The 15590-nt window shown below is 32.9% G+C and overlaps 1 protein-coding gene across 1 annotated transcript; it reads right to left on the reverse strand.

The window, feature by feature from the left end:
* Positions 1-13298: 13298 nt before the first annotated feature.
* Positions 13299-14825, reverse strand: LOC120580642 (CENP-B homolog protein 2-like). Its single transcript, XM_039834673.1, has 2 exons — positions 13608-14825; positions 13299-13304 (listed from the first exon to the last, which is right to left on the reverse strand). Exons 1-2 carry the CDS (start codon positions 14823-14825, stop codon positions 13299-13301), a joined length of 1224 nt encoding a protein of 407 aa, XP_039690607.1.
* Between the last annotated feature and the right edge of the window lie 765 nt (positions 14826-15590).

The raw sequence follows: 15590 nt of genomic DNA on the forward strand, positions 1-15590 counted from the left end.
CCATCCCACCCATATAAGAGAAAGTTAAACATAAATTATATGAATAAATAAATTCATCAACAATACATCAAATGTATAACTTTCTCATCAATAATATATCAAATGCATAAACTAGTTCATGCATAAGAGCACACTCCAAATATCACAATATTTATAGACAATATAAATAATGAGTCACAACTATACTCATTCCCACAAAATTTAATTTATTTTTCTTAAAATTCTGAAATGGAGAAACTTCAATTATTGTCGCATTCAGCTCCATGACAAGATCAATAAAATATTCAGAAATTTGTAAGAGAATTTTTCTAAAAAATAGGTAACCAAATTTGTTCCTCTACTTTACGTAAAAATCTCACAAAAATTTGTTTTGTAGATTTTCAACCAAAATCATAACAAGGTATACTTTTCCATGAAAGCTTCAAGTTTATGAACCACTATGTTACCCTATAAAAATTTCACATAATATTTTTAAGCTATAATCAATACTTTTTTTTTTTGGCAAGGAGAGAGGACAAGCATCAAGAGGCAACACCGACATCCCAACTAGGTTGGCACCCCGGGAAACCTCCATCCTATGCTTCCAAACTCTAAAATATTATTAAAAAAAGGGGGGAAAACTTTACAAGAAGAGGGGGGACTAGGCCAAAACCCTCAGAAGAAAAAAGCGAAAACAAGGAAACAAACAACAGACTACAAGACCCTAAGGAAATCTGTAGTTAGGCAAGCCTAGTCTATCCCTAACGAAGTCAAAAAGCAAATCCGGAGGAAGCACATCCAACCAAACCGATCCCTGAATAGCATGACCCAAAGTTGCTAAGCTGTCCGCACAACGGTTACCTTCACGAAAGATGTGAGAAGAGATAATCTGAATACCAAGGTTACAGGCATTATGCCACCTGTTTCGAAGCAAGATGGGCACCAAAGAAGGGTTGGAAATAATCAACAAAGCACTAGATGAGTCACTTTCCAACCAAAGATTTCGCCATCCACGAGAGGACGCATACTCCATGGATAAAATAATAGCAAGAACTTCAGAATGATAAACCGATGCCTCCCCAACATTACAACATAAAGCACCAAGAAAAGAGCCCCTAGAGTCACGAAAGAGGCCACCACAAGCCGCATGGCCAGCGATAACAGAACCATCTGTATTAACTTTCAACCAAGGAGGGGATGGAGCCTTCCACAGCACCGGGATGATCTCTTTAACAGTGCGACAATGGGCAGCAACCGCAAAAGAGTCAAGGAAATGGGAATCCGAAGGCAAACATTTCCCAACCGAGGAATTACCAAACGAGGCTACCCAGGAGTGAATGCGGACCTTTGCGGAGTGAAAGGTTGTAGCTGTCGAGGAAAACCGAATGTTATTGCGAGCAAGCCAAATGGTATGCACGGTGTGAATCACGACTGCTAGGAAAATATCCGCTATCTGAGAAGAACAATGAGCAAGAATGCAAGATAAAAGCGAAAGAGCTGAAGTACAATCTATCAAACAGTTAAGCTTACCACCAAGCCAGTTCCAGAGATTAATTGCAAAAGTGCACTAAAGAAATATATGATCAGATGTTTCAACAGTGTTTAAACAAAAGTAGCAAGCAGAAACTATGACACATCCCTGCGTCCGGAGGTTCTCATCTGTAGGCATACGACCATGGATAAAATGCCACAACGTGAAAGAGTGTGAAGGAGGGATGCACCCCTTCCAAATCAGCTCCGCCACGGTAACTTTGGGGCCGCCGGTTAAAGAAAATGCAACGCAGATTTCAAGGAAAGTTTACCATCTGTAGAATGAGACCAAACAAAAATGTCCGGAACTTTTCATAGAAATATTTCTATGATTATTCACCGATAGAAAAATATTTAAATAATTTCTTTTAATCATGGATATAAAAAATATCACACCTTTATATTTCAATATCTATATGCATAAACATATTTGAGTTTGAGGCTTACTTGAACTCCAACATCATAATTTTTTTCCTAAAATTATACAATGATTTATTTAAACTCTCACACACATCGTTCTTTACCATCCATTTAATGAGGGTATTGAATTAGATTCTTTCCATGCAATTCGAACCAACAAGATACATAGAAAAATCACAAAGTTAATATTTCCAAATATAATTAAATAATGGATTTGCTTTGAGATTGTTTGAAATATTAAGAGGAAATAGAATTTGGATATTGGTTATGAAAGAATAGAAGAGAGTTTTGTTGTGCCGTGGCCAAAACCTTTACCCTGAAAGCAAATTTTTGGTGAAACTCCGGTGCAATTCAATATCCGATTTTACTCCTCAAGGTTTATACAATTTCGTGTCTGAACCCGTGCACTCGAGGTCAAACACGATGGAGCTTCACAAATAATGTCCAAAATTATTAAGAGGATAAGAGAAAAAGAATAGATTGCTTTTTCTTTGTTTTGTTGGTGGATTTATATACATGTGAAATTGATGTTACCGAGTCAAAGTTTTCTGTCACAACCATATGAAAGCAATTACCACTAAGATAATGACCGATTAATGGAGGCTATTAAAAACAAGGGTAATGCGAAGCAATAAATTAATAGATTACATTTATTTATATTAATTAAAGTGAGAATAATAAGTTGTATTCAATACTCTTATAAAGGTACAATTATTATATATTCCTTCCGGTCCTATTTATAAAAGAAAGTTGACTTTTTAGATACATTGAATAATGTATGTATTTAGTCAAGAACCTAAACCAAATACATAAATTATATAAATTATTTAATGTATCTAAAAAGTAAATTGTCTCTTGTAAATAAAACCAGAGGGAGTAATTTTGAAAGTTGACCAATTTATATCCATGTGAATTAAATTGTGATTTCTTCCTGTGAATTTTCCTTACAACTTATTTCTTTTCCCGTGATTTTTTTTAGTTGCAGAAATAATTACACAAAGACAAGATATTTTAAAGTTCAAAACAAATTAGCAATTTCAAAGATAAAATATATCCAAATACTAAATCATTAAATGTGTAATATGATCCTCTTCAAAACAAAATAGCATTTATTGAGAAAGTATTGAATATATCTTTTATTAATTTTAATTAGTTAACTTATTACTTCTCATTTTAATAGATTACATTTATTTACCTTAATTAAAGTGAGAAATAATAAGTTGTATTCAATACTCTCATAAAGACACAATTATTATATAATTTTGAAAGTTGACCAATTTATATTCATGTGAATTAAATTGTGATTTCTTCTTGTGAATTTTCCTTACAACAGTATTTCTTTTCCTGTGATTTTTTTTAGTTGCAGAAATAATTACACAAAGACAAGATATTTTAAAGTCCAAAATAAATTAGCAATTTCAAAGATAAAATATATCCCAAATAAAATATCAAATACTAAATCATTAAATGTGTAATTAGATCCTCTTCAAAACAAAATACTCTCTCCGTCCCAAATTGTATGACGTTTTGGACATTTCACACATATTAAAAAATACAATTAATATTGTGTGCAAAAGTGATATTATGAGTTGTTTTACAAAATTGTCCTTAATAAATAATATGGGAAAAATAAATGAAAGAATTGAAATAAGAGAGAGTAATAAATATTTAAGGTTATAATGAGAAAAGTAACATTAAAGTTGCATGGGTATTGTAAAGCGACATACAATTTGGAACAATTTTTTTTCCCTAAAGCGACATACAATTTGGGACGGATGGAGTAGCATTCATTGAGAAAGTATTGAATACAGCTTTTATTAATTTTAATTAGTTAACTTATTACTTCTTACTTTATTAATAGCTTAAAAAAAATCACGGGAAAAGAAATACTATTGTAAGGAAAATTCACAAGAAGAAATCACAATTTAATTCACCATGAATATAAATTGGTCAACTTTCAAAATTATATAATAATTGTGCCTTTATGAGAGTATAGAAAACAACTTATTATTTCTCACTTTAATTAATGTAAATAAATGTAATCTATTAATTTTAATTAGTTAACTTATTACTTCTCACTTTAATATATTACATTTATTTACCTTAATTAAAGTGAGAAATAATAAGTTGTATTCAATACTCTCATAAAGGCACAATTATTATATAATTTTGAAAGTTGACCAATTTATATCCATGTGAATTAAATTGTGATTTCTTCTTGTGAATTTTCCTTACAACAGTATTTCTTTTCCCATGATTTTTTTTAGTTGCATAAATAATTACACAAAGACAAGATATTTTAAAGTCATGACTTAAATATCACAATTATTCATTCTTTTCTTTTGGAGCAATAATATTTGAACAACCATTTAATACAACCTTTATGACAACTTTTTTTTTTCTTTCTTCTTATCAGTCAAAAACATTGGAGAGAGAAAATGAAGAGAAAGAATAAGAAGATAATATAAATATGAGAGAGAAAGTTGTACAAAAATTCTATAAAAATGGTTATATAAATATCATTTCTCTTTCTCTTTCTTTTGTACGATTGGTATAAAAGGAGACAATGAGTAAATGTGCTCATCAACTCATTTCATATATTCATTCTATCTAATACTCTAATTGTTTGAGAAGTGAGTCTCGAAAATGATTAGTATTATTTTCTTTTTCTTTTGTTTAGTGAAAGTCACGAGCACTAATTTTGCTCAAGAGGATTTTGCACAGTTGGAGAAAGTCACGAGCACTAATGTAATGTATTTGATACCCTTTTTTCCTTGAATTTAATATCTTTTCTTGATTTATTGCACCAACATTGATTTTGAAATAGTTATACTAATATTTTTCAAATGTATAGTTTGCAGGAGCAATTCTTGAACAATCTATGACTATGACATCTTTCCATGGAGTTAGTGGCACTCTTAGAGTCTGTTTGGTACTAAAGAAACATTAAGGAAATATTGTATGAGGAGGGAAAGATTGTTGATATTGTTTCTTTCTATAGTTTGGATTAAAATGTTAGTAGGGAAAGAAAGTTACTTTTTGGTGGGCCCCACGTGCAAAAACAATCCCCTCTATTTTGGGAAGAAAGTAGGATGAAAGGGGTGTTTTACAATAAAAAGACGTAAATACCCATATTTTTTATTTCCAACTCCATCATTTTGGTCCCACTTTTATTATAACTTTTTTTGGCTATTTTTGTCTTTTTACAAACATTTTCATCTTTCTTTCCTTTCACTTTCTTTTCACTATCACTTATACCAAACAACAAAAAAATCATCTTACTTTCTACTCTCTTTCCATTCACTTTCATTTCTTAAACATTCTTTCCATTTACTTTCTTTCCTTCTTGCATCCAAACAAAGCCTTAGTGTTTTTAATCCAATAGTAGAGATAAATCAAATGAGTGCTTCAATCATGATGATTGTAAATAGATCTCCAAATAATTTTAATACAATTATTGTTGGATGGCATGTGAGTTTATTCTTATCAAATATAATTATAATTTTTTCCAATAAATTACATAACATGTTTAAGCAGTGCCTAATTTAACTATGATTTTTTTTTTAGGTGTATCCTCGAATGTACAACGATCGTAAAACTCATCTTTTCATATATTGGGCGGTGAGTGTTTTTCAAATGTTTTTCATTTTATTTTTCTCACATTTTAGACTTAAGTTCTGTTGGCATCTAAGTGTTTTTGTCATATGAGGTTTCATCTCAATAATAACATGTTGACTCTGTAGCTTGTGACAGTGAAGGATGACTTATTATTATATGAGGGTAAGATCCTCTCTATTTCGTAAAATAAATGGGATTTTGCAAGTTGGAAAGAGACAGACACAAAAAATAGATGGTGGGTCCTACAACTAAATGGGTACAACCATCATTAATTATATTTTACTTTTTCCAAGATTTTATGTGTCTTTATCTCTCAAAATTGAAGAAACACATAAATGGAGAGGATCCTAACCCATTATATGACGAGTTACCTAAATGGATGATATTTAACTCTCATATGAAAAAATTGTAAAATTACTTCAGTGTTGCATTTAATCATAGGCTTAATTACTCTTTTGGTCCCTTAACTTATTTTTTGGTTTCATTTTAGTCCCTTAACTATTAAAAGTGTCGTTTTGGTCCCTTAACTTACTTTTTGGTTTCGTTTTGGTCCCTTAACTATTAAAAGTTTTGTTTTGATCCCTTAACTTATTTTTTGGTTTCGTTTTGGTCTCTTAACTCTTCCTCCGTCAACCACTTTGGTCCTTTATGTTAGGATGAATGTATTGGAGTTAAGGACCAAAATGAAATCAAAAAATAAGTTAAGTGACCTAAACGAAACCAAAAAATAAGTTAAGGGACCAAAACGAAAACTTTTAATAGTTAAGGTACTAAAACGAAACCAAAAAATAAGTTAAAGGACTAAAACAAAACTTTTAATAATTAAGGGACCAAAACAAAACCAAAAAATAAGTTAAAGGATAACTTTTAAAAAAATTGCATATCATGTTCTTGAAATTTGATATGATTTAAAATTTGACAGAGTGATAACTTCAAGAAAGGATGTTATAATTTAGTTTGCCCTGGTTTTATTCAAACTGACAAATCAATTACCCTTGGTCAATCATTCAATCAAACATCAACAATTGATGGGTGGACAATCGAGATGCCATTGGCTATTATACAGGTAATTTTCATTAATAAAGTTATGATTATAAATATTTTAGGGTTAATTGTGCTTTTTACCTCTGTAATATATGTCATTCTGGTTTTCGCCCTTATAAAATTTTTGGTTTGATTTGCACTCTCCTAAAATTTTTATTTTTCGGAAAACACCTCTAATAGGCCATTTTCAGAATTTTTTTTCAAGAAATTTTGGTTTTTGAATGACCTATTAAGAATGTTTTCTGAAAAATAAAAATTTTACGAGGGTGCAAATCAAACCGAAAATTTTATAGGGACGAAAACCGGAAATGACATATATTACAGGGTGAAAAGCACTATTAACCTAATATTTTATTGTAGATAAATTTATTTAACTGACACCCTCCAATCATTAATATAAGCAAAAATCTATATTTTAGGTTCGTTCATTTAATGATGTATGTGGTCTATAATAAAGACCATGTGCATCATTAAATGAATGAATCTAAAATGTAGATTTTTGCTTATAATAGTGACAGGAGTATGTATTAATTATATATAATTTAATAAACTTATTAATTAAAGTTTATTGATGTGCACAGGATCCAAATTCAAAAAATTGGTGGATTAATATAGATGAGAAACCTATAGGATATTATCCAGCATCTTTATTCTCCAGCATGAGATCAGCTAATCAAGTGGCATGGTTTGGAAAGACAACAAATGATTTGGATACCCCTAGCCCTCCTATGGGATCTGGAGCACTACCCAATGGTGTTCTTGGTCATGCATGTTTTTTTTAAGAATCCTTCATTTATTGATGATGCACACAAACAAAAAATGCTTAAAAATGGTATGGGAGAAATACAGAGTTCTAATCGTGGATGCTTTGATGCTGGATTCTATAATGATGGTCAAAATGAATTAAATATCCAATTTGGAGGACTAGGTGGGGGCAAGTGTAATATGGTTTAAGTCTTATTATCATCGATTTCTTCCATATTAAAATTAATAAAATAATACTCCTTCCGTTTTTAAATATAAGCAAAATTGACTTTTTAGATTCATTCATTTAATTATGTATGTGGTTCATATGAATCACATACATTATTAAATGAATGAATCTAAAAAATCAATTTTACTTATATTTAGAGACGGAGGGAGTAACACTTTATAGGCTGTTACTCCCTCCGTCCCAAATTGTATGTCGCTTTGGAAAAAAATTTGTCCCAAATTATATGTCGCTTTACAATACCAATGAAATATTAATTTTATTTTTCCTATTATATCCTTAACTATTAATTATTCTCTCTTCTTTCAATTATTTCATTTATCTTTCCCATACCATTTATTAAGGATAATTTTGTAAAACAACTCATAATTTCTCTTCCACACACAATATTAATTACATTTCTTAATACGTGTGAAATGACCAAAACATCATACAATTTGGGACGAAGGGAGTAGTTGTTTCATATTACTCTCTCAATTTTGTTGCAAATCTGCAATCTTTATCTCTATTATAAGCATTTCTTTGCTTCAAAAAATGCCGAGTTGGAAAAGGAAAACAAGCAGTTCAGAAAAGAAGTTCTTGAATATGGGAAGTAGATGTATAGTATTTATAGGTTCTGAGCCCCATTAATTTAATTCTAAACAAGTTAAATTAATATGACCTTCTTCTTATCTTTTAGTCTATTAATGTGAGATTATTCTGAGTGTTATTTCGTTCTTAAATGATGAATTTAATTAACATGTATAGAACTCAGGGGAAGATTACAAACCTCACCTTAAAGTACTATTGGACTCAGGGGGAGCTTACAAACCTCGTACCCTTATAGTCAACTTGTTAATTAGATTAACAACAATTGCACATTTTAAATACTAATGGTTGTCATCATCAAAAATGGGGAGATTGTTGGAACAAAATGTGTTTAACAATACCCTTTAAGAGTTTTGATAATAGCAAGGTATTAAAAATTGTCAATTGGATATGTGTCGCGTCATTTTAAATAATAATCCCACTCAAAATTCAACCATAAAAATTCAATTTTACCAATAAGTTTTTTTTTTTTTTTTTTACTTCATACATTACACGTTTATCCTCCATCAAAATTCAACAATCAAATTAACCAAGTTGCTTGGGCTCCGGTAACAAGGAGCTCCTTTCAAGGACGTACTTGGGGAATACCGGGTTCGATTCCCAGGGGGAACAACGCTTGGCCAGTAAGATGCCTCTAAGTTCTACGCATGAGCCAAATTAGTCGTCCACCTTTGGTGGGTCAGAAACCGGTGCGAAAAGCAAAAAAAAAAATAAAAATCAGCAATCAAATTAACCTTTTTTTTACAAATAATATCCTATATCACACGTTTAACGTCTCTCTGAATAAGCTTAATCAGCTAGGCGGATGTAGCACAATGGTACTATATAATTGTACTTTGTATCCTCTCAAAATCAATAGATTCAATCATACAATTCTTATTCTTATTTGTTGAAATATACTCTTCATTATATATTTTTTTTTCCATCTGCTTTATCTATTTTCTATTCCTAATTTTATTTTCAATCTCATGCAGTTCTTGATATAGAGGAATATGTGTTTTCCAATGATGCAAACGTTTAGTAATGAAATATCTAAGTCATTGAGCTGCTATAATATGGTGGTGGATTTGGTCATTTTAGAGTAGCCAATTGTATTTTTTATATATACATTTTGCTGATTTTTTTTTGTTTTTTTTTTAAGATTTGCTGGTTTTTTTTTGTTTTTTTTTTTAAGAATTGCTAATTTTTTTTAAGAAATCAAAATGATATATAAAAGTAAAACAAAATGACTATCATCTAGGCGCAAGGTGTACCAGAGAAGAATTGCTAAATTAAATTTTAATCTCCTTTGTTTTACAAAAAAAGTCATGAACTTAATGAAAAAATTCACAAGGATATATCTATCATTTACCATGGGCTGCATTTTTTTCAATCTTCAAGCCTTTTTTTATTGAATTTTTCACTTACAGGCATCATTAATTTATCATCGTTGATGGAATCATTATTTTCTCACGATGTTAAAAGATACTTTATCAAGAATGAATTTTGATATAGATTTGTTCAATTCAACTACAGATGGGTTAAAAGAACTACTAGAAATATACATACATCATGTTGTCAGCCTGTGCTGAGGATATTTCACACTGGAGCAAATCTCATTGCAATAAGCTTCGTATAGACATTGAGGAGTGCCGCAAAGAGTTGAATCGGAGTCGAGGTATTGGAGGAATTCAAGATGAATTTCATTTTGAGACCTTGAGGAAGAAACTTGATCATTTACTCATCCAAGATGACATGTATTGGAGGCAAAGGGCCAAAACACATTGGTATCAAGATGGGGATCTAAATACAAAGTTTTTTCACGCTGCAGCAACATCTAGGAAAAAAGTAAACAAGATTTTATCTCTAGAAAACGATGAAGGTGTGCGCATATCTGATGAGATGGGCATGCGCTCAATTGCAAAAAATTACTTTGAGGAACTATTTCCAGAAAAGGAGAGTTCTCGTAATCCGGTCGTCAATATGTTGAATCAGGTAATCAGTATAGAGGATAATGAACTTCTCACGGCTCCTTTTTGTATTGAGGAATTCAAAGATGCAATGTTTTCTATGCATCCTGACAAGTGTCCTGGACCAGATGGCTTTAATCCAGGGTTTTACCAACACTTTTGGAATACTTGTAGTGATGATATCTTCCATGAATGTTGCCAGTGGCTTAATGTAGGCCAATTTCCACCCTCGCTGAACGCTACAAACATAGCCCTGATACCAAAAGGCTCAGAACAGAGATCGATGAAAGACTGGAGGCCCATAGCACTTTGTAATGTGCTTTATAAGTTGCTGTCTAAAGTTTTAGCCAATCGGTTAAAATTGATTCTGCATAAGTGTATTACAGATACCCAATTTGCCTTCGTACCGGGTAGATCTATTATGGATAATGCGTTGGTGGCAATAGAAGTGGTGCACTACATGAAGACTAAGTCACGAGGAAAGGATAAAAGTGTGGCACTAAAGTTGGACATCAGCAAAGCTTATGATAGGATAGATTGGTCCTACCTAAAGGATGTGATGAGTAAGTTGGGGTTTTCTGACAAGTGGATTAGTTGGATTATGATGTGTGTTGAAACAGTTGACTACTCGGTTATTGTGAACAAGGACATGGTAGGTCCTATCATCCCAGGGAGAGGATTACGACAAGGTGACCCTTTGTCACCATATTTGTTTATTCTTTGTGCTGAAGGTTTGTCTGCTTTGATTAGAAGTGCTGAATTAAGAGGAGAACTTCAAGGGATTCGAATTTGCAGTAATGCTCCTGTAGTCTCTCATTTACTCTTCGCAGATGATTGTTTTCTGTTCTTCAAAGCAGATGAGAATCAGGCAAATGTGATGAAGCAAATTTTATTGAAGTACGAGGAAGCTTCAGGGCAAGCGATTAGCCTCCCCAAATCAGAAATTTTTTACAGTAAGAATGTTGAACAACCTCTTCAACAGGTTATCACAAGCATACTAGGGGTGCGCGCGGTTTTAGGTACCGGAAAGTATCTTGGCTTGCCATATATGGTTGGGCGTAGCAAAAAAGCAACTTTTAGTTTTATCAAGGATAGAGTGTGGCAGAGAATAAGCAGTTGGAGCAGCAAGTGTTTATCTAAAGCAGGGAAGGAAGTCATGGTCAAGTCTGTCCTTCAATCAATCCCTTCATATGTTATGAGTATCTTCAGATTACCAAATACTTTGTTGGATGAGATTGAAAAAATGATGAATGCATTCTGGTGGGGACATGGAGGTACAAGCAACAAAGGCTTGCGTTGGTTATCCTGGGAAAAGTTATCAGTACACAAAAATCATGGAGGTATGGGTTTCAAAGATCTGGCAGCCTTTAATGTTGCAATGCTTGGAAAACAGGGTTGGAAGTTACAAACTGACTCAAATAGTTTAACTTCTCGACTTTTCAAAGCCAGATATTACCCGAATAGCAGCTACTTGAATTCGAAATTGGGCCATAACCCAAGTTTTGTGTGGCGTAGTATCCATAGTGCGAAAGTGGTTGTCATGCAAGGTGCTCGTTGGAAAATTGGTTCCGGATTTAATATACCTATCATTGGCGAGCCTTGGATAGGGATGGGGTCGACCATCCCCCTTGTTGGCCAGGGTGCTGTGGACATCTAAAATTACTCTGTGGGGCATTTGATTGATCAAAGTAATAAGGTCTGGAATGAACAATTAATACGACATCTATTTCTACCAGAAACGGCTCAAAGTATTTTGAATACTCCTCTATATTCTCAAGTACAAACTGATAGTTTGCTCTGGAAGGCCGAGAAGAATGGTTGTTACTCGGTCAAAAGTGCTTATCGCATTTGTGTTGAAGATGTTGTAAATAATGCTCATCTGCGGAAACCAGGGTATTGGAGTGGTATATGGAGATTGAAGGTACCCCCAAGAGTGAAGAATTTAGTATGGAGAGTGTGTAGAGAATGCTTTCCTACAAGGGTAAGGTTGATAAGCAGAGGAGTAAATTGCCCATCAGCCTGTGTTAAGTGTGAGGATCCACATGAAGATTGCTACCACATATTTTTTCATTGCAAGACCGCCATAGATGTTTGGAACGCTGCAAATGTCTGGCATTTGATTGCACCATCCCTGAGTCAGTTTGATAATGCACCAGACATTATATTCAACCTATTGCAAAAATTGTCAGCAAGTCAAATGGAGAGTATTGTTACAATAATGTGGAGTATATGGAAATCTCGCAATCTAAAGTTGTGGCAACAGGTGTCAGAGTCGTCAGACACAATTCTGGAAAGAGCAAAACATCTCCTAGAAGGATGGAGGAAAGCGAACCACAAGCAGGGCCTTTTAGGCCAAGTTCACTCACCTACAAACTCAAGACCTCAAACTCATGATAGTCAGAATACGGACAACAGGTATGGTAACATCCGATGGAGGAAGCCAAGGAGTGGAAGACTCAAATGCAATGTTGATGCCTCTTTTTCTACATCCAGCAATAAAGTAGGTATTGGTATGTGCATTCGCGATTCGGAAGGAAACCACGTCCGGTCAAAAACCATGTGGTTTTCACCACTGTGTCCAGTTAACATTGGAGAAGCTTTAGGACTTTATCATGCAACTCGGTGGATCAATGAACTTCAGCTCACAAATGTTGATTTTGAGGTAGATTCGAAAACAGTAGCTGATTATTTCAACAAAGCAAGAGGAGATAACACCGAATTTGGGTCCATTATGGAGAATACTATCCAGTTTTGTAATATCTTTTTAACAAACTCTCATGTCGAGTTTACTAGGAGGCAAGCAAATGAGATTGCTCATGAATTAGTTAAGGCAGCCCACATTAGGTCCTAGCTTCCACATCTTTGATGAAAGTCCAACATGTATTTCTAATTTAATTTTTAATGAAATGATATAAGTTTATTTTCCCTAAAAAAAAAAAATACATCATGTTGAACCTTTTTTTTTATGTTAATGATCCAACCTTTTTTTTTGTGCAAGAAGATTCCTCTTTTAGTTATGTTAGAATGATATCTTTTAAAATTTATGTTTCCGATTTCATTGTAATTAATGACAGGCTCATTCAAATGTTTTTTTTTTTTTCAAAAAAAAAAAAAAGCCTCACTCAAATGTTTATCAGAGTGAGGCTAATTAAATGCTAAGTCGTAATATCGATTGTAAATCAAATCTATGATACCGTTTACATATACAGTAGAAACTCTTTAAATTAATACTCGGTAAATTAATAAACTCTCTAAAATAATAAATTTGTCCGGTCCCGATTTGGGCCAGTGTAAAAAATTGAATAATTCGATAAAATAATAAGATAATAATTTTTTGGGAGATCCCTTTATAATTTTCGGTCCCAAGAAAATCATAAATTAATAATTCATAGAAATTGAAAAAAAATATATTACACTTTGTTGAAATATGATTCAATAGTTGTTTGTTTTCCTTTAAAGTTCAAGTCTGTTTGGAGCTCATCTCTAACTTTTCTTATTGCATCCAATAGCTGAGGTGTTGTATTTTTGTATTGTATTATAAAGTTGTGAAGAGTGTTCGACGCCATAAGTGCTTCCTTTCGCGTAACAGGCTCCAAAGACACCGTATCATCTTCGTCGTCATCCTCTGCATTGTTCTCAATGTTAGTACGCACAATATCTTCTAAACTCTGAACCTCCGAACATGCTTCATTTTCACCTGGGTAGTTCATTAGATTGTCGATATCCATCTTATTACGATAGCCACATTGATTGATCATAGTCTGGAGGTCTTGAGTTTCTTCATCAAAAGTGGATTCATCCAAATTTCCTACAACGTCACTAGCTGAACGAATTTTACAGTGTCGGAAGCAATTCGCTATTGTTTCTTTTCGAACATCTATCGTCCAAGCTGGGATTGCCAAATTGATAGCATCAAGGACATTTATCTTCCCTGGATCAGATTGTCCCACCTCATAACCTTCCAATATTTTGCGGTAAAACCTTCTACGGTAATGCATCTTGAAAGCTCTTATTATCCCAGCATCGCAAGGTTGAATCTTTGATGTCATGTTGGGTGGCAAGAAGAACAACTCAACGTTTCTTAGCCCTTCAATATTTCTTGGATGTGCTGGACAATTATCCACCACAAGTAGAACTCTTCTACCATGCATCATTTGGTCAAATGAACGAACATCTTTCATAGAGAACTGATCAATTTTCTCTCGAATCGATACCAATTTATGCTCCATGTCTTGTACATCAACAGGCCCACTCTCGCCAAAACGACGAAATGACTTTATGCCATGTCGGTGCTTGAATTTCCCAAGCCATCCTGTAGAGAAGTTAAAATCTGAATCATCATGAGGGTACAAGAGTTTCTTTGTATCTCTTGCCTTCTGCAAAATTAATTCTCCTGTGATATTCACACGTTCTTGATGCTGTAGAAACCACTCATAAACAACCTTCTCCATGTCAGGATATTTTGCTGGTTTGTGTCTTTTGATCTCCGCTCTTCCCTTTTCTATTTCAGCAGAGAGATAGTCATTTGACCGCTTAAGTGTGTTTGATATTGTTCCTTGACTAACTTTCAACTGAAATTTTCCCTCAAGCCATCTCTGCAAGTCTTTTTGTGTGCTTGCAGGATTATCTCTCTTGTACTCGCACAACTCCTTACGTATTTGATCTGACATAGTTGATTTTGCAACACCTTTTAGATGAGAAGCCATCTCGTGAGTGAGATATGGTTTGAATACTTTTAACACATTCATGTAATTTATATATGCCAAACTTGCTTAAGAATACATTGAACATTCCACTTGTTTACATTTACTATACACTTCAAAAGTCAAAAGTCACATTTCCAATGGATATGAATACAATATTTATTAATTTATATTGAGTCCCAAGATTTGGTGCAACGTAATTCTAAGAGACATAGACTAATTTTCCTTTTTGTTTGGTATATACAGTATAATTACTTAAAAACTCTTTAAATTAATAATTATTAATTTATCGATAAATTAATAACTCTCTAAATTAATAAATTTCTCCGGTCCCGACATTATTAATTTATAGAGTTTCTACTGTATTTGCAATCCGTACACACCCTTCACATTGAAAAAGATGGGTGTATTTGAAAAAAAAAAGTAATAAATACATTTAAAAATTTGTAGATAGTCTTATATTTAAGGACAAATTTTTTTTGTCAAGTAGTCCTATAAAAGAGACGGAGTAGTCACTTTTATGTTTATATTTCACAACTCTTAACCTTTTTATGTCAAAAAAATACCATCTTTTTTTTTTATTGTTTTATTCTTTATATTAGTTATTCTTTATTATTATTATTGTACAAATTAATGTGAAAGTTTACTTTCAGCCCTGACATAGCCTCAAAAAGAAACAGGACTGCCCGTAGAGTTCTTACATTAGCCCAACTCATACCTCCCATCAATAGAGTATCATCCACAAATTGCAAATGAAAAATCACCGTT

Source organism: Medicago truncatula, chromosome 5 (genome assembly GCF_003473485.1).
Source record: "Medicago truncatula cultivar Jemalong A17 chromosome 5, MtrunA17r5.0-ANR, whole genome shotgun sequence".
NCBI lineage: Eukaryota > Viridiplantae > Streptophyta > Magnoliopsida > Fabales > Fabaceae > Medicago > Medicago truncatula.

What these genes read in the sequence shown, in the direction of transcription:
- LOC120580642 (XM_039834673.1), bottom strand. Translation starts at nt 14,825, where the DNA reads ATGGCTTCTCATCTAAAAGGTGTTGCAAAATCAACTATGTCAGATCAA.